This window comes from Ceratotherium simum, chromosome 12 (genome assembly GCF_057802395.1).
Source record: "Ceratotherium simum simum isolate JZ-2026a chromosome 12, ASM5780239v1, whole genome shotgun sequence".
Lineage (NCBI taxonomy): Eukaryota > Metazoa > Chordata > Mammalia > Perissodactyla > Rhinocerotidae > Ceratotherium > Ceratotherium simum.
The window spans coordinates 39,104,572-39,124,912 of NC_141911.1; the positions used below are offsets into that span (position 1 = coordinate 39,104,572).

Sequence of the window (20,341 nt, forward strand, 5' to 3'; positions counted from 1 at the left end):
GTGCTCTGCTGCTGGACAACGTCACACTCAAACACAGCTCAGGTTTGAGAGAAGGGCATCCTGAAAGCCCCTCCCTAAGCAAGAGTGAGGAGAAATTCCTCCCCAATCAGTTTAGCAACTGGAACCCACATAAGTTTACAAACTCCAGGCTTTGCTTTAATCTAAATAAATGACTGCCAGACAGATGTACAGGAATGGCTCCTCCCCTACTATGTTCATAAATGAGAGAATGACATTGACGCCAATGCTCCTGCAAGGGAGAAAGAAAATCTAACAGGTCTAACTGCACAGGAGGAGACACAAGATGACTGCGGACAGACATGGCATAAATGGAACATTTTCACCCAACTGGCATTTTGGTAACTTTCAGATTTTCTCCAACTCAGTTTGGATTCCCACTCCCTTTGTGGCAATGCCACTGTTAGATCCCCATTTCTATTTTCTATCCAGGCGACTGAACCAGAGACTGAACTACTGACCGCATGGGCCTTTTTCAGCCTCAGAATGAAACCACATGCCTTTATAGAACATTTTCACTCAAGTATTTTGTATGGCAAATAGAAGGGGATGGGATAAATAAGGATCTCTCTAAAATGTTTTAATAATTATCATACATATCATTTTAGTCAGCCGCATAAGGAAAGCAATCAAATCAAATGACTGCTTGAAATTTAAGTTAAAAATCGTGTAGGGAGAAATAGATTTTCTTTTTTGTTTTTTTTATTCTTTTTGCATTCTGCACACTGACATACCAATAAAAGAAAATGACTGAAACTTAAATATGAAAGAACTCTTTATAATTAAATCCACAATTTTATACATATGTTACCCACATGTCAGTGAAAAATCACCAACTATTATGAAATAGGACAAATTATATCACAAAAGAACCAAAAACTTCATAAAATATAGATCCAAGTATGAATGAAAAGTATTGTACTTGGTGTACAACTCTTCGTGTCTTCACATCCTCCTCTTCTGTGTACTTATATACAAGACTGAAAAGAAAAAATAAATTAATTGAAAAAAACTGTTCTTAGGTACCATAATAGCAAGTTTTAAAAGCAAAAAGATTTTGGTCTGACAATTCCACAAATTTAAAACGAGTTTTCATACCACACAGTAAATTCTAGAACTACTATAAGACTAATTTTATGAATCGGACTTGGGTTTGATGTCTTATAGGACTGTGTTTCTAGATTAGCTATACATCTAACTTTGCAAACTATGACCAGGAGGATAAAATAAAATGTCCCCGGAACCAAAGAATGTTTTATAATTATAGGTACAATAATTATACTTGTAATAAAGTATATCAGTAAATCTACCAGACTAGACTTCAGATAAAGAACATATTTTTATCCATCTCCCCAATATAAACTCTAAACTTGTTGTTTACTTTTTTAATTGGAAAAACAAGAACTGAGGAGTTTCTTATTTTTTTTAAAGATACCAAAGTCCTTATTCCGAGTTCCCTGTTAAAGTATCAACCTTGGCGTTACCCAGAGTTTTGCTTAGTTAGTCCTCTCGTGACCACTCAAACTGAACCCTTTAGGTTACGTGGTACATAAGAATAAGACAAAATGTGATGACTGGGTCACTCTGGTCAAGCCTTCACCAGAGGTGTACCTCCCCTCCTACCTCCCATGCCTACTCAGATTGTGACAGGTTTGTTCAAAGTGAACATTAAGAGATATCTTGATCAAAGAACACAGCACAGATTAATCAAATAAGTCAGGATCCTGTTTAAGAGCTAAGGATGTGAAATTGGGAATCTAAAGATAACTACCACTGATTACATCACAGAAAAATTTATATGAAGGGAAGCATCAGAATGATAGTAAACACATCCCTGGGAAGCCGGGCAGGTCCCAGATGTAGTGTGCATGTGACAGGATCTACCCTGCCACCACACACAGAACCTGCAGCTGACTGCTGCTATCAGCTGTCTTGAAATGGGGAAAGATCATAACATTTCTTAGTAAATGGAGGGACTGAAATAAGAACAATATGAAAAATAGAAGAAATTCTTCATGTTGAGAAGACTAAAAAGCAAGCAAAAGATGTATATAAAGATATGACGTGAAGAAATATGGTACTGGAAGAATAGGAGACAATACCTATAATAAAAGTCAGGATATTTAGTTCACAGCAAAAAGATCCAACTGTTAAGAGGGTTGACGAAGTTATTCAGAACTAAAGAATGCCCATCAACAAAAAAATCCAAACACAAGAGTCTCGGGACTCCATTTGGCGGATGGGACCAAAAAGTGGGGATAGGTCAAAGAATAATTCTACAGTTTTGATGTCTTACCCTTCCCCCTCAAAAATTCAAATATGACTTTATTGATATTGTGTTTTTAAACAAGGTACTTAATACCTTGGTACCTTACCAAGGTACCATAATAATCATAGCAATATATTAGCTGTTAAAAAGCAGAGTAACTTTAGAACTATATTTCTTATTTTGTCATTTTTGCCAAACTAAAGGATATAAATTTCCACAAAAACCATCTGTACACTTAACAGAGAAACAGGACAAGCTAACTGCCAAATGATGCAAACCAAAGACAGCAGGGAAGTAGTAGCCATTCTCACAGCTCCACCTTCCAGTGCGAGAGGCAGTGTTGGGGGAACAGAATAAACTGTATCCAAAAGAACAGAGTTCTGGGTCGTATACCAATGCCTCCCAGTTCCTAATCAGTAAAGGGAGGGAAGGAGAGAATTTCTAATTGAAAAATTGCATGAAGCATTTAAAAAAGAACTGGTCACACTGAAAGAGCTGAGATATAAGAATTTAAAAATAAAGCAAAACTAAAACTGAACTTTTAAATTATCTAGAAAACTTGCTGGTGATCCTGATTATAAACAAAAAGGCTTATTTTGGATGTTGTACAACTGTAGAGTGAAGGCCCATTACCATTGTTGCCTCGGATAAATGCATCCCCGTATTTATTCTTCAGTTGTCCATTTACATATTCTTCTGTCTGCTCCAAGGCTATATTCATGTAGCCATCCAGGCAAGCCAGGACCCCTGGAGAGAGATTTATTCAAAGAGAAGAGATACAAAGCAAAGAGTTGAAAATTACAGAGTATACCTTAGAGCTGACAATCTCTTTATTCATTAGCTCTTACACGCTTAATATAAAAATTCACACTGTAAATGAAACTCAATAGACTGAAGCACAAAAAAGTGTCTTTACTCTATGCCAATCTGAATGAAGGCTAAGCGTACAGCACGAAAGCAGTCAAGCACCCACTGCCAGAAGGAGAAACAACAACTGTCACTTCCCTCATGGTATGTGTGATAACAACAGCAACTTTTAAAGCCTTCACAAAAGTAACATAATATGAATATTCCAAATAAAATGCCATTCTTTGAAAGCTAAAAACAGGAGTGGGCAATTATGCAAGAACAAATGACCATTAGCCAAGACTCCTCACTTCCAGTGGCATTTCTTACTTTAGCCACTAACTGAAACACGGGCCTGGCAGATTTATTTCATTCTTGCACAACATCTACTGCAGCAGATGAATGTACTCCAGGGTTAAGAGGAAGTCTGCACAATCTGTTAACATAATAGAAGAGGAGACAGCAGGTGCTCCTGAAAGAACATCTTAAAGCTGTGACTCACAGCAAAGAGCAGCTTGAGGACACAGGGCGACATACTGCATCAGAACATATCCCTTTCTGTTTTGTTACACTTATAATATTTTCAAATCCAGACTGATATAGAAAAATGGCCAAAAACATTCTAGGGAGCTTTCAAGGAAACTGTTCAAGTGAATCTTTTTAATTGTTGTCAAGATGGTATAAATTTTGCAAAATTTGACCTGATGATTTTTTTCAAAAGATGAAAATATATAAGCCTCTAACTCTGAGTCTCTAATTTTAAAGGGGTATTTTCTAGAATAAAAAATTTTAAGAAAAAACAAATACTACAAATTTGATTCAATTAACCAAGTCAATAGCTTCATTTGGTCTCAACTTCGTTAATATGCTCCTCACTCTCTGCCTCTACCCCCATTATCCTCTAAACAAAAAAGTTTTCTTCTCAAAATTGTGTGTGTGTAACAAGAGCACAAGACATTAATCGAACAGAATTCTGCTAGAACCTGTAAACTTTCAAAGAATCAGAATGGACTGTGAACAATTAATAACAATTATTTCCTATCAAAAGAAAGCTTAAGATACAACTTTACAATTTATTTCCTGCTGTATTATTTTACATCTAAACTACAACCATAAACGAATAAGAAACTTCTGAGACATGATATGCAAATGTTTGAAAATTAATTAAAAGCATTTAAAAATGAAATGTTCACTTCTAATAAGAATATCTATTCTCATAGCAAACGTTTTTTAAGAAAACAGTTCCAGGAGGTTGGAATTGTAACCCCCTCCCTTTTCTAAGGGATAAACTACTATGAATAACAGAAAACAAGAAGTTTTCTTCCAACTTAAAGAGAAATTGCTAGAGAAGAGCTGGGTTCTTTATTATTTAACCAGAAAATAAGAGCAATCTTCATGGTAATGCTCTCAGGAGTGTACATTTTGCTTTACTAGAGTAGAGGCCATGAATAGACATCCATAAAAGGCGAAAAATTATGGTTACTACTCATGTGAAAAGTTGTTCAACCTCACTAGTAAACAAAGAAATATAAATAAAACGATGTATTACTTGTTGCCAATTAGAATGAAAAAGTTGAAAACAAAGACTAATATAAGCGTTGGTGAGAACATAGAGAAGAATGAACCCATCTGCCCCAACAGAGGGTCATATGGCATGCTCTTTGACTGAGAAACACTAGCCCAGGGAATTTATTCTGAAGAGACAGTTGGGGGGCCAGCCCAGTGGCGTAGTGGTTAACTTCGCATGCTCCGCTTCGGCGGCCCAGGGTTCGCAGATTCGGATCCCGGGTGTGGACCTACGCACCACTTATCAAGCTATGCTGTGGTGGCGTTCCACATAAAATAGAGGAAGATGGGCATGGATGTTAGCTCAGGGACAATCTTCCTCAGTAAAAAGAGGAGGATTGGCAACAGATGTTAGCTCAGGGCTAATCTTCCTCAAAGAAACAAAAAAAGAAGAGAGATATTTGGACAAGTGACATGTCAGAGGAGCAGAGTTGTTTATAATAGCAAAAAATTGGTAAACACCTAAATGTCCATTAATGGAAACTGTTAAAAACAAAAACAACACTGTGGTACATCCACACAACATACTCCTATGCAGCCATTAAACACTATATTGTCAGAGAACTGAATGTATTTTTTAATGTAAAAAGAAATAAAATTCAGGGTGTATGTACAACTGATCCCATTTATGTGAAATTATGCTTATAGGGAGAGAAGTCCAAATTGGTAAAGCTGATTATCTCTAGATGGTAGAATTTTGGGCAAGTTTGCTTTATTCTAAATACTTTTCTCCATTATTTGCTTCGAAATTTCTAAAAAAAAAGAAAAACACATATATTACCTTTATAAATAGAAAAATTTTCTCTAAAGAGTATAGAGAAAAAAGGTCACGCTGGGTGATCTCCCCTTGAAGCAGGTCCTGAGCAGATATTGAACACAATGTCCCCACTCGAATCAATTGTTAAATATACTCAAATCTCTAGAAGTCTGTTACTTCCTTTGGGCTCATCCAAAGCTCAAGGGTGAGAAGCAGTACATAGAGGCTCATCCAAAGCTCAAGGGTGAGAAGCAGTACATAGAGACTTCACAATATCTCAGTATTCAGTATAAATAAAATTAGTTCCACTATAAAAATCAAATTAAACTGGAGATGTTATTAACGTCAAGAAACTAAAGCAGTACATGAACAGCCAAGTGATCTCTTAAGGCTTCTGAGTCAAGCTTGAGTTTGCATCCTGGCTACTCCCTTATGAGGTGAGGACAATCCACAGAGATCTCAAAGGGTTTATGTGAGGATAAAATGAAAATGAAAGTGATTAACACACAGTGGACACACAGTAAGCTCTCAATAAAATTCAGTTTGCACGTGTGGAAAGAGGGAAAAGCTCAAGAGATTACTATCATTCAGCAAAGAGACCAAGGAAAGGCTTGAAAACTCCACTAATAAATTAGTTATCTGTACCTATGAAAGATTCTCAGTAATTTCATCTACCTTAATTTTAAAAGATTAGGAATTTAGCAACTTAAAAAAATGGAATTTTATACCATGCCTCCCACAAAGTTAATTTCAGTAGTGTCACAACCTCTTGAAAAGAGGCTTCTCTACAAGAAGAGAAAGGTGGCTTTGGCTACCTCACATATTATATGAGTGGATGTTCATGTCGCAAAATGATACCATCTAAATAGATGCTTGCCAATCGTAAATACTTCTGCCAAGACAAACGCTGCTGTACCGAGGTGTTCCTCAGTACCCAGTTATTCACGCCTGGGGTGACTGGAAATCCCTGTCTATGACCAGGGAACTTAGGCACGCACAACGCCAAAGCAGAGACAGGAGACAGGAGTCACAGATCACACCAGAAGTCAGAAGCACACAATGCTGTCAGAGCTGTCTCTCTAAAAGGAACCATCTCAGAGGTAGAAACGGAAATGGGCATAAACACTGCTGACAGCCAATGCTTTTTTGTGTCCATCTGGAACATTTTAGAGGTTAATAAAAATCATTAAGTCACATTTACTCATTTAGTTAAAACCAGTGAGGATGAAACATGAAGATATTACCTCGATAATCCACTCCAGAATTTAATTTTACCACAACTGGTCGTCCAATGATTTGCTTTAAGAAGTCACTGGGGGTTTGCTTCCGCAGACTCATTTTAACAATCCTGATCAGAAATCTGAAAGGGAGCAGTAAAGGTAAAGACAGAAGTTAATTATTCAACAAAACAGCCTGGAAGCCCTTAACATATTTATAGGAATCAAGTATCAAAGGTCCCCATATGAAGACATGGCATTACTCCACCACCACTACTACTACACCGTGACAGCTAACGTTTTCAGTACTTACCAGGAGCCGGATACTAAGCTAAGTGTTTTACGTGCACTATCTCATCCAGTCCTCAGACAACCCTATGACATAGCCTCATCACAGAAGAGGCCTGTGTCTACAGAGCCCCTGTTCTTAATCCCTCGTCACTACAGTCTCACAGAGTCAGTATACTCATGACAACCACTACCACCTCCACCATTTACTGAATGCTTATTTTATGCTGAGCACTCTGCTAAGACCCTTATAAACACCATCAAATTTAATCTTTACAAGAACCCTGGGAGGAAGGTCTTACTATCCCCACTTTGCTGGTGAAAATAAAGGCACAGAAAGACAAAATAATTCGCCCCTAAATGTGATGGAACCAACATTCAAGCTCAAATCAGTCATATATTAAAGTCTATGTTATACAATGTAGACATATTTACTAACAACTAATGCCAAAATAGTATCCCTGAAAACACGTATAATCGTAACCGAGAGCTAATATTTGAGCGTAGTACATGGCAGCACGTACCTAAGCACTTTAGAGGGACTAATCCACTTAACCCTCACTATCCTAGGAGGGAGGGATCGTTTTCTCCTCATTTTACGGGTGAACAGACACAGAAAGGGTTAAACATCCTGCTCAAGGTCACATAAGCAGAAGGTCAGCTCATGCTCTTAGTCACAACCTTAGCCTCCTGAAAGCTGTTAATGTAGCACTATATCCCCAAATCAATCACAGAAGATACACCGAGTTGCCCATCACTCCTTTCAAAACTCATCTTGTTACATGTGTAATCTCTCTCAAACTATTTTGGTAAGCAAATGTAATAAAACTGTAGTTACTTAAGCAAAAACAGAGTAAAAAGACTTTGTAAATTAATTTTTCTGTTTCAGTCAAATTCAGCATCACTATTATTTAATAGCCATATAGTATTCACATTTAAAAACCAGTGTAGGTACAATATTTCAAGGACTCTCCTCAAGAACTCAAGTTGCTTCTTTTGGTTGTTTTCAACCGAAATTTTCATAAAACATTCTAAACAGTACTGCTTATTTCACTCCAAGTCTATCTACTCAATGATCTGAACTCAGGTTTAAGATCACTGGAGACATTCTCAAAGCGAATCCGTGCAGGCTCAGCAGTTTGGACCAGCTAGAATGTTAGGCTCTTCATTTGTTCAACAAATATGTGTATGTACACACTGTGCAAGGAAATTCAAAAACATGTCATACATACAGGCTCTGACTTTAAAGGACTTGGAATCTAGAAAAAGAATTTAAACTTGTTTAAAGGGTGCGAGTTAACAAAAGTGATCATGATTTAAGTAAAACAACTTTCTTAACCAGAAAAGTCAACATCCTAAGTCAAATAAAAGAAAAGACAAATTTCAAAAACCATTCTTGAATTTTGGTCTGTTATTTGGACCATCCCCATCCACTCCATCTCCCTAAGGCATGGAAGATTTTTTTAAATGTGATCAACCGATTATTTTGCTCAGCAAATTTTAATTTAACTTTTCCACTGAATTGCCAGTCTATTTTTTTTTAGCTACACAGTCTCAACAGATAACTGAAATTACAACTACTATTCAGGACAACCACCATTCATTCATGACTCAGACCACACAACAAATTTTATTTATGCTGTTTTGAGCGCAAGAAAAAAATTACAAAGTAAATACTGTACCAGATTCAGTACCTTTAATGAGTTTAGTAAAAACAAACAGATTTTCCCACTCATCTATAAACTGCCTTATTTATGTCTTGAACATGTGCTGTTTTGTGGCTGAACAGGTCTAGAGAGACTATTAACTCTAAAGGCCTGATAGAGACAAGTCGTGAGTCTTAGGTTCACTTCCTATCAGATGCTAAATCCCATTATACCAGCTTCTTCAGGAACAAAACTGAGATAAAACTAGCTACTTATTTTGTGTTAAAAAACCAAGATGCATTGTGATGTGAAAATCTAGCTCACGGGGATATTATTAACTACTTTCTCCAAGGTTAAAAGTTAACGTCAGAAAAAAGAATACAAACCTAGACTATCAGTTGTTTAACTGCTGGTATTAGTTATTTGAAAAATGTTATTAATACTATCTTTCCTCGCCTTTTTAAAAAGCACAGATATATTCTTCTTCTAAGCTCATCAAAGATCACACCTCTGCCATTAAGCCTCCTCTTTACTCCAATTAACACCGATCTCTTCCCGAAGGCATTCAACACTTCAAACTTGCAGACAGCACCCAAGTGTCAGGCACTTAGGCTGAGGATGTAATACTAATAAGACATGGCCTTGGGCCCTCAGGGTTTACATTCCAAAGGGGGCAAAAAACATGTAAACGGAGAATTTTTAAAGAGTTGTATGTATTTGGATAGAATCATGCAGAGAACAGCACATAGAGAAGACTCACTCAGCCCAGGCCTGGCAGATCAAAGGAAGATTTCTGGAGGTGAATCTGCGCCGACTGTGAAGGAAAAGGAGTCCACCAGCCGAAAGGAGAGGAATCTTAGCAAATGCACTGGACACTGTGCTTGAGGAGAAATGCTGCAGAGGCACAGGGGACAAGACACAGCTGCAGACGGGAGCAAGGCCACATTCATGGGGAGCACGGCAAGTCAGGCTACAAGACCTCGGGCTTGAGCCTCTAGGTCAGTTTCCCAAACAGGAATCATTTGGACTCCTTGGAAATTCCGATTCAGTAGTTCCGCGGTAGGAATCAGGAATCTGTTTGCCCAAGCCTAGGAGATTCTTATGACCTGGCAAGTATGGGGAATACTGAGTCAGTGACAGGGAACGTGGGAGGGTCTTAAGCAGAGACTTGCACGACTGGAGATGGGCCATGACCCTTCGTGCTGGCATCATAACGTTTCGCATTTGGTTACATTTCATATAACCTATCCCTCTTTACTCTTTTTTATATTCTTTACTTCTTTTATAGGAGTCATTTCTCCCTCACAAGACTGTAAGCCACATGAAAGAAGAGACTAGTACCAACCTTCTCATTTATTCTCTAGAATATCTACATTGTGGTAAATCTCTTGAAAAAAATTTTTTTTTAGTTATTTGGAAGGAGGATGGCTTCTTCAAACACATTTTACCCATCACTTTAGGAGACCATATCTTCTACATTTGTCTTCATTAGGCTTCCTTCGTACTCCCTGTTACTTAATGACTTACCCATAAATCCATTTTGTATGAGTAAATTGGTCTCGACACCACAATTTGTCCCTTCACTTGGCTCACGTAATTTTAAGTTTTCATCTTTTAAACTGGATAAGGCAGAAGAAACAGTTCTGACCATTTCTGAAGCAAAAGAAAAGCCTCTTGAACCATAAACATTTAAGAGGAAAAAGGCCTCCTTTCTGCAGGGTCACCTTGATAAAAACTTCTCTTCAAAATCAAAGCCATAATCACCCTCTACGCCTCCTCTCCCTCCCCTGACTCCTACGTAGGCTTGTTTTAAATGACCTATTTTCATAAATGGCTATTAAGTCAAAGGCAGTATATTTTCTGTCAGAGGCTACTGAAAGGTCTAGTATGAGAACATCTGCAAACTACTCTGCAGAGATTTTTTTTTTTTTAGTAAAAAAGTGGGGTAGAAAATGAACCAAATTTTATTCACCCAACTATGTGCCAGGCCACATTAGATTCATGAGCAATGCACACTGTGACCCTGTGAAGGGGTAAGCAGAACTAAGGCTGACCCCAAAGCCTATGCCTTTTCAAAGGTACAGCGGCCCTTTTGACTATCTCAAGATTCTCTTGTGAAACCTGGGGAATGGCCATCGAGACAGTGAGAGATCTAGTTGGAGAGTAGCACCGGGGGGAAAACATCTCATATGAAAAAGTACTATAAATTAGCCTGCAAAGAAATATAATGGTCAAATGGAAAGAAACATATTTAATGTGATTTTGAATTATGTCACTGAGCAGAAGACATGCAAATCCTTGTTTCTTGGCAATGTTTACCTGTAAACTTCCACCTACTCTTAGAGTACTTACAGATTAGGGTGCAAAAACTTTGAAAAGCAAAAAATTGCAACAAAACATAACACTACCAGCCAAGTAAATGCAGCTCTAGACTAACATATCGGTGTCTCAGAGGGCATCAGACACTGAGGAGAGCAGCTCTCTAAATATCTCCCTTCTGAGACAGTGGAATACCTAGCCCTCCTTCCCACACAGTAGGGTACTCCTTTCTTCCCCTCTCTCCCAAGGGCCACGTGAGTCCATACTCCACGCACTCAGAGCACCTCTTTCCACTCTCAGTCATCGCCCTTACCAGGCTGTTTTGTGGTTTTCCTGTTTGCTGACCAGTCTCCCATAGTGGATTCTCAGCTTCCCGGGGACAGGGAAAATGTCTTACTCACTTGGTATCCCTGGTACTTAAGCACACTACCTAAGCCTGTGGAACAGGCATTTAAGGGCAGCGCCAAGGGAAATCCCTGTCCCTTCCCCTCCCCACCAGACTATGGCTACAGTGACTAGTACAGCATCATCCATGCACTTAAATAGCTATAACACAGTAACATCTCTATTACTGAGAACCAATTAAAAGAAAGATGGAGAAGAGAAAACAGAAATGTTTCCATGTTGTCCAGGAACCAGCTGCATCCGAACCAAGAGGGATGCTTTTTAAAATGCAGATTCCTGAAGCCTACTCCCAGTCAGACTCTCTAGGCAACAGGCACTGTAATTTACACCTAATAAAGTTCCCCAAATAATTCCTATAAGCAAGTGGTTCTCCACCAGGGGTGATTTTAAATCCCACCCTCAGGGACATATGGAAATGTCTGGAGACATTTTGGACTGCCTTGACTGAGCAGGGTGGTGCTACTGGTATCTAGTAGGTAGAGAGCTCAGGGATGTTGCTTAACATTCTACAAAGCACAGGACAGCCCTGCACAACAAAGGATGATCTGCCCCAAAATGTCAATTGTTCCCAGCCTCAACTGACATGTCAAAATGTCAACCGAGGCTGAGAAACTCTGCTGAGCCCTAAATCAAAAAACCACTGTTCTCTGGTCTTAAGGCAACAAAGAGTTTTAAAAAATCTTCAAGGTATAACAAATGAGAACCAACAATTAAATTCTAACCAGATGATAGAGTACAAATTATAACGTTAGATATTTTATTCCAACAAATAGAGAATCTGAAAACAACTGCCAAGAAATCTTCAAGTGGTTACCATTCTAAATAACAGATTTCAATGAAAAATGGTCACTTTCCCATTTTTCAGTTACAGATCCCTCAGATGTTACTTGGTACAGTTCCAAAAGGATAGAATAATCCAGGTGACATAAACATCTTTTTAAATTCTAATATTAAGGGTGCCACAGTTTAGTCAGAGACCACCCAGGATAAAGAGTACTCACTTGGGAGGTGGGAAAGCTGAGTTCTAATCCTAGCTCTGCTACTTAATTAGCTGTGTGCCTTGGGTAACTCATCATTTCATCTCTCAAGGCCCCAGGTTCCTCACCTGCAAAATAAGGGAGTGATGGTCGGTGGTCACTTAAGTGATCATCCTGCTCTAACACTCAGTCAGCCTATGCCCTAACTCCAATAATACACACACACTAACATAATCCTCTGAAAATTCCTGCACAAAACTCAAGCAAATGGAATTGCCAGACACCACCATAAAAATAAAACAATCCAAAAGAGGCTCAACCTTGCTGGTTGATGTATTAGAAACGTATTCCGAGCTACTGTACTTCTAGAAAAACAGGCACAGTCATACATGAACGATGTAAATCATCAAAACTTTCTTGGAAAACAATTTGGCAATTTATGAAAACCTAAAAAAAACCCTACTAGATCACAGCATCTGTTTTACTAATTTCACTCCTCGGAATCTAGTCCAAGTAAATAAACTGAATTACAGCTTAAAAAAAAGTTTACAAAAGCATTATCTCGGATACTAAAATGAAGCAAAAGTTCACAAACACCCTAAATGCCCCAGTGGGGAAGTGGCTGAATAATCCATGGGACCTACACAATGATGGAACAGGTAGCCAATCAAAAGACGACACAAAATTAGACATGATATTTACGAATAATTTTTAAATGAAAGTGGAAAACTAAATATACTAAGTGATAAAATAGGTGCAGGCTTCAAGTAGAAACTAGCACATACAAGAGTAAAACACATAAGATTGTAGGTCGAAGGGCTCGATGCATATTATTTTCTTCACTAAACTTCCTGTATTTCCAATTTTTCTATAACCGTCTTGTGTTAACAAGGGGTGGGGAGAGGACACACTAAATCACTATGAAGATTATCTGCATCACCCTAATTCTAGACACTTTGAACAGAAATACCCGCTGCGAACGCGCGAGCACACCTACACACAAAAGCCCTGGCGGTAGGACTCAACGCCACACAACTGTGGGCATCCCCAACCCGACAACTCAGGAGCTGGTCCAGCTCTTAATGCCTGGGCGTCAGGCGCAGCCACCCCGCTGCAGTGGAGGCCGGGCAATTCCCTGAAGCCCTGGAAACCGGGCGAAGCCTGGCCCTGTGTTCACGGTCCGCTGTCCCGCCGGATCCGCGGGATAAGGTTGGGGATCCCCGGGCTGAGGTCGGGGGCCGGCCGGCGCAGGTGCTCGCCGCGCGGTCTAGGCGCCCTTCGGGGAGGGGCTCTCAGGGCCGCCATGAGTCACCCCGGCGCCGACGACTAGAAACTTCCCACGCCGGGCACCGCAGAGCGAGGGTGAGCGCGGCACGTCGCGGGGACACGCCACCCGCAGGCGCTGGAGCCCGCGCTCCCCCCCGGCGCCTTCAGGGGCGGCCGGGTCGGGCCAAGCCTGCGGCTCCCCGAAGCCTGCCCGGGGCGACGGAACACTGGGGCCTCGAACGGCCCGCGCGGCCGCCTGGCTCACCTCCTGGCCGAGATCCAGAGGCCCACTCCAGGCGCCCCACACACCCGGCCTCCGTGAACCAAAAAGCGGAACCGAAACTGAAACCGCCCAGCCTGCGGTTTTTCCACCTCAGCCAATCATAGCTTTCCCTGGCTACGGCAGCCCGCGGGGACCGAAAAGGCCGGACCCTGCCGGAGCATGCGAATCCGAGAATCCCAGTTTGCCTAAGGTCCAAGTGGGTGTTGTGGAATTAAGTAAAAAAGCGTTAGTGCTTTCTCTAATAAAAAGCAAAAACCCCTCTTCCACAGAAAAACAAAACAAAACAAGAAAACTGGAAGTGATCTTTTAGCCAGGATTTCTTTTGGGCAGAAATGTAAGTAGCTTGAAGTCATGGGAAACTGGAATTTCCTGCTAAAGTAATGACTATACGTATCTGGAAACGTCCTTGAATAATTGAATGCAAATAAATAAAACAAGCAGCCTCAAATCTTTAAATCCATCTTTGGATTTTGATTAAATATGTGAAGACGAAGTCATTATTAGCAAGAGGTTGTTTCCATGGCAACATTAATCGACACAAAAAGAATTAAATCACGGAAGTAACTTCGTATTCTAATGGCATCAGTTGCGTTACATTACAAACTAGTTCTAATTGGAAATGGCGTGCAGACAGTATTTAAGCGCTGCTATGGGAACTTGGTTTGGAATTTTGCATGAATTCTCAGTATTCTTACTATTAATGGAAAGGGAGAGGAAAAAGAAGAAAACTGTTATGCCAAGACTTGACTCTTTTTTTTCCCCCTACACATATACCTTCATCAGCTTAAAACGGATACTTTAATTCTATTTATGATTTGTAACGCTATAAACAAAGTGATAATATTCAAACAGATCCTTAACCCTGTTAAATGTTATAGAATCTAAGATGCAGAATTTTTTTCTAAGACAAAAATGAGTTCCCTCTCTCCTAAGCCTAAGAACTTTTGATTGATATGGTGGACAGAGAACAACTGGGTGTGATTTGGTAGAAAAGAAAAGGCTTCCTTATATCCTTCTATGAAAGCTAATTTTGGGTAAAGACCAAGTCGTTACAGAATTATTGAAAGGGCTATATGTGAAGATCTTGCAATATGAAATTAATGTAAATTAAAATTTTTAAGTAAAGTATCATTTAAATAAAATAATTAGCTGCAAAGAACAAACAATAGAATATAAAGCCCTGTCTCTAAAGACCTTCTTCACAAAGGACATCAAATTGTACCACATTCCTCACTGGTTGTTTCAATTATTCAAAAAAAGGACTTTTTGATTCATAGCCTCTTTCCCCTTACCACAGAGCCCTGATGGAGTCATTAAGACCAGTATGATGGGCAGGGGACCAGGAGGATAAAAATTTTAAGGGCATGGTTCATCTGCAGAGCTGCTGCAACTTTTTCTCTGGCTTGGATCTATAAGGGCCCAGCTAGACAAAGTGGGTGGACACCATGAATTACTTCACGAGCCCACAAGTTTCTCAAAATGTGGTGGTGCCCAGAACCCCCTCAGCAGCTTGTAATTGGCTTTTACCAATTTGCAAAGCAACTTTCCATATTTCATGGGTCTTTTTTAGCATCTTTTATTATACACAGAAAACATGTGCAAGACTTTTTCTGAATACTAGTCCACCAAGATCTAGTCTTCAAAACCCTGAACACAAACATTAATTTATTAAGGAGCCTTAAAGTCATAAAAATAATTTGACAAGGTTTAGTTTAGCTTACATAGTTTAGTTAAGTTTAGTTGTTACAAATGATGAACCTACACAGACACATCATTATCACCAAAGCCCATAGTTTATATTAGGGTTCACTCTTGATGTACGTTCTATGGGTTTTGACAAACATATAATGAGGTGTATCCACAATTACGTTATCATACAGAGTATTTTCATTGCCTTAAAAATCCTCTGCGCTCTGGCTATTCGTCCCTCTCCCCCCACTAGCCCCCGGCAACCATAAATCTTTTTACTGTCTCCATGGTTTTGCCTTTTCCAGAATATCGTAAAGTTGGAATCACACGGTATGCAGCCTTTTCAGATTGGCTTCTTTCACTTAGTAATGTGCATTTAAGTTTCCTCCATGTCTTTTCATGGCTTGGTAACTCATTTCTTTTCGATACTGAATAACATTCCATTGTCTGGATGTACCACAGTTTATTTATCCATTCACCTACTGAAGGACATCTTGGTTGCTTCCAAGTTTTGATAATTATGAATAAAGCTATTATAAATGTCTGTGTGCAGGTTTTGTGTGAACATAAGTTTTCATCTCGCTTGGGTAAATACCAAGGAGTGCAATTGCTGAATTGTATCATGAGAATATGTTTAGTTTTACAAGATGTTAAATTGTCTTCCAAAATGGCTGTACCATTTTGCATTCCCACCAGCAATGTCTCAGAGTTCCTGTTGCTCCGCGTCCTCACCAGCATTTGGTGTTTCCAGTGTTTTGGATTTTGGCCATTCTAAGTATGTAGTGCAGTTTTAGTTTGCAAACTCCAAATGACATAGATGTGGAGCATCTTTTCACATGCTTCTTTGTCGTCTATATATCTTCTTTGGTGAGGTGTCTTTTTGGAACTTTTGCCCATTTTAAGAGTTCTTTGTATATTTTAGATAATAGCTCTTTATCAGATATATCTTTTGCAAATATTTTCTCCCTGTCTGTGACTTGTCTTCTCATTCTTTTGAAACTATTGTTCTTAAAATAGGCAAATGCTGATATAATAATACTAAAGTAACTCTTGCCATTTCATTATTTGTTCCAAACTTCTATAGTTCTTTGTACCTATGCCTTTAAAAAACTATGTCCTTCAGTGTTTTGTGTTCATAAGAGAACGTAGCATGTCTGGCTTATTTTATAAAACATCCAACAGCCCTGTAGACATGTGGGTGATTCTATTATGTTAATGCTGATGGTGATAGATACAAACATGATCAATTGGATTGATCAACATTCTCCAAAGTAGATTTTAATACCTACATCAGTATTATGCGTCTAAGAATACTGGCTGGTCTTGTTCCAAAATGCATCAACTGGTATGAAGTGCTGGCATGCCCTTGAACCTTTCCTGGACATTCAGACTGGACAATAAAAACACCTAACCTGTCACATACTAGTTTGGGGTATTTGGAGCACTGTTATCCACATTATCTCATGGGATGTGGAAATTATTTGTTAAAGAAAATGAGCATAAAGACACCATAGTTGTTGAATATCTTCTGCGAAGTAATATAAGCTTATTGACTGATGCGCAAATTTCTCAGGAAAGGCAGTGTGCCTTTTATTTTTACCCAAACATGGGATATATTTTACATCATGGGCGCTTGGTTTCAGATATACCACTGAGATGTTTAAATAAGTGTTCAGACTTCATCAGCCATCATTTTGGTATAACTTGAATTTCAGCAGAGATGGGTCAGGGTCCTGAACTCCTGTGAGGAGAGTTATCCAAATGCTGTGATGCTTAACACTCCATCATGAACTCTAGAAAACCTCTCTCAGCTGTAAAATTCAGTGAAATCGGTGTGATGCTGCCCTTGTATTTTAATCAAGATGAACTTGAAAGGTGAACATTATAAGTGGGAGAAATTATTTATAATTTGGTAATAAAAGTTTATGTCTAATACTCCAAATTTCATACATCTGCTCTGTGCTGGCCCTGAGATATAAAACAATTGAAGTTGGCTTTACATTTGGCCTTATATGAAAGGTCATAAATTAGAATGATAGCGTTCGTCCTCTTTTCTAGCTCACAAAATTTCCATATTAACATCTTCACCTCAAACATAAATGGTTACCCAGCTACAAAGAGAAGAGTTGTGTTGGCCTTTATGAATTACAGTTTATGTTGGAAATCTGTGGCACATAAGGCTTCTGTTCATCTTGCAGTGCAGTGTATCTACTTCAGTGAAGCTAAATCTACCACAGTGAAACTGATTAAAACTGTATGGCCAGTTCAAATAAAGAAAGTACAGTATATAAAAATTTAGGAATATTTTAGATATCAGCAAATGATTTCCAACATATGTGATTCTTTTAACTCTTAAAAATGCATTTCTACATCTTAGAAGGATTTTCTCTGCTAGATACCTGCCACCAAGTTTATTTAAAATAAATTCAATTTTCAAAATGTTTCTTTCCAATGTGGGTTTAACTGATAATGTGAAAATTTTGATTTTTTTCAACTACAAAAAACCTGCAATCCATTTCTATTATGAAATATCGTAACTAATTCATTCCAAAATATTAGTGAATTGGACCAGTGCTTTATGTTTAGACTTTCAAAAAAATGTTTACAGCAAAAAAACAGATGTCCTTAATTTTCCAGGGCAAGTTATCAAATCCATATGCTTTTTTGGTGTAAAGATTTCTTTCACCAGCACTGTGGTATAGTTAAAATGCAGCATATTGTGAACTAGCTTGGTTGAGTTCAAGAACAACTCCAGAATCTCAGGACTTCATCCAGGGAGAACACAAAAATTTAAGACCAGATACTACTTCTCTGTAACTTTTCAGATTAGAAGCTGTTTTTCCCAAGTCTGGATTAGTGAACATAATGTAGCTGAAAATTACTAATATGTCAGCATAAGCTCTTCTATCTCAATTTTTTTTCTGAAGTAGTTGGTTTTTTCTCTCTCTATTATCAGGAGAGATGGATGTCTCTTCAGCCATTGAAGTCACTGCAATAAGAAGCATATCTGTTGTTATCTAAAATTCTCAGGAGCAAAGACTATAGTTGTTTCTGTTGTGACAAAACCTGCGCCAATGTCTGGACACATTTCTAGAAGGTCACCCAAACATAGAGGTGATCAGCTGTCTCAAAAACACTCCATTGTCTTCTTTTCATTCCTGTCCCAAAAAGAACTTGGGGAACTGATAACCGTTTTCATAAATTGTAGCTAGAGGAAAGAATAATATCCTCTCACCTTGAGGATCTTCTCTACAAATTCAATTGAGAAGACTCCTAGCTACCTTTTGTTAGAAGGAGAAGCAAGGCCTTCTGATTTGTGCTGAAGAATTGGGACGAACAAGTTGCAGAGGACACAAAACATGGGGAGAAAACACAGCTTCCAATTTAGTCAAGAACCAGGCTGAATGTTAAAATTGCTGGATTTACTCTGCTCACACTGGGTGGGTGAGGTACTGAATAATTGGCATAGGCATTTGCTAGATTGGGATCCATCCTAACGTTATGTCCAAATGACAACTTGTTCCCTTTCTAAGTTTTATGTATTTTTTTGGTGCCTGGCAAAGCAAAGGTGCTCCTAAATATAAATGGATGAATATATGACCAAATGGATGAATCCTCCGTTGGTCCCAGGATAAGACCCTCTGAGTACCACAGCTTAAGTAAATATTAAATAAAATATGAAAGAAAATGAAGTTTCTTGATGCGGATTCTACAGTAATCAGAATCTCAGCACTTCTTGAGCCTTGTTCCCTCGACCCCAATCACACAATTAATTAATAAACATTTCTTCATCAATGATTAAGTGCCTGAAACTGATGATTGTTGTCCAAATCTGACTTTCTGCATCCATTTCTATTCGGGGGCAGCAAAGATCTCAGAACCTTCACTGAAGCTCACTCTTCTCTTTCCTAACTAGATAAAAACACAGCAGTTCCACCTTCAGAACATAAGTTACTCCCTAATTGCACATGAAGGAAAACTAGAGTCTTATGGATCCCAACTCCTTCACCCCAAATAATTTAAACAGGCTTTTCTAGTATAATTTATTATGAGCAAAATTCAGTCGTACACTTATAAAAATTCAAAATCAAGAGAAAAAGAGATTCTGGAGGAACTCTCTTGCAGAGAAAATTGATTGCTCTTTCAAAATAGAAAGGAAGAAGACTTTTGTATTCTTGGGGCATCTGTATGTGTTTTAAAGAATAATATTTTATTAGTCTCCACTAGCTGGAGCAGAGGAAGCCGTGGCTAAGCTCTGTTCATGGCCTCTTTCCATCTTCGAAATTCCTTCATTCCTAAACCACTGGCAACTTTCCGTCAGCCCAAGAGTGCCTGCCTAACTTAGAGGTATTATTTGACAAAGAGTGAGGCCGTGAATTTCATAGAAACCTGCACAAAGAGCCATATTAGAAAGAGTGATACTTTTTGCATGAGAACAGCTGCTGAACAAAACTGGAGCAGGGATTATTTTGCTCCTTTGACCATTTGCAAGACCAATACCAAAGCTGAATGTATGCATCTGACAGGAATTTGCAAGGATCGTTAAAACTGTAGCAACCATTAGGTAGGCCACCATAGCTCGCTTATCCCTTAGTCTGAGAGGGACATGGCAAGTCAAATATGGTGGCACAGAACAAAAAGAACATCCACTGGGGGCCGGCCCCATGGCTTAGCGGTTAAGTGCACACGCTCTGCTGCTGGCGGCCCGGGTTTGGATCCCCGGTGCGCACCGACGCACCGCTTCTCCAGCCATGCTGAGGCCGCGTCCCACATACAGCAGCTAGAAGGATGTGCA

At 39.0% G+C, this 20,341-nt stretch overlaps 1 protein-coding gene across 3 annotated transcripts; it reads right to left on the minus strand.

The window, feature by feature from the left end:
* Positions 1-780: 780 nt before the first annotated feature.
* On the minus strand, positions 781-13,951 carry LSM6 (LSM6 homolog, U6 small nuclear RNA and mRNA degradation associated). 3 transcript variants are annotated; one of them, XM_087437565.1, is made up of 6 exons: positions 13,840-13,898; positions 12,333-12,436; positions 9,368-9,501; positions 6,701-6,816; positions 2,921-3,034; positions 781-998 (listed from the first exon to the last, which is right to left on the minus strand). In XM_087437565.1, exons 4-6 carry the CDS (start codon positions 6,792-6,794, stop codon positions 964-966), a joined length of 243 nt encoding a protein of 80 aa, XP_087293691.1. In that variant the 5' UTR covers positions 6,795-6,816; positions 9,368-9,501; positions 12,333-12,436; positions 13,840-13,898; the 3' UTR covers positions 781-963. The 3 variants fall into 3 exon arrangements, with proteins under 3 accessions (XP_087293691.1, XP_087293690.1, XP_004420944.1); XM_087437564.1 differs by lacking the exon at positions 9,368-9,501 and having other exon boundaries at positions 13,840-13,897; XM_004420887.3 differs by lacking the exons at positions 9,368-9,501; positions 12,333-12,436 and having other exon boundaries at positions 13,840-13,951.
* Between the last annotated feature and the right edge of the window lie 6,390 nt (positions 13,952-20,341).

Bases quoted from the DNA above. Each gene is read 5' to 3' on its own strand.
- LSM6 (XM_004420887.3), bottom strand. From the start codon at position 6,794: ATGAGTCTGCGGAAGCAAACCCCCAGTGACTTCTTAAAGCAAATCATT. The intron at 3,035-6,700 runs GTAATATCTTCA...ATCTCTCTCCAG, and splicing joins TTCTGGAGTGGATTATCGAG to GGGTCCTGGCTTGCCTGGAT. The intron at 999-2,920 runs GTAATGGGCCTT...TTTTCTTTTCAG, and splicing joins ATTTATCCGAGGCAACAATG to TCTTGTATATAAGTACACAG.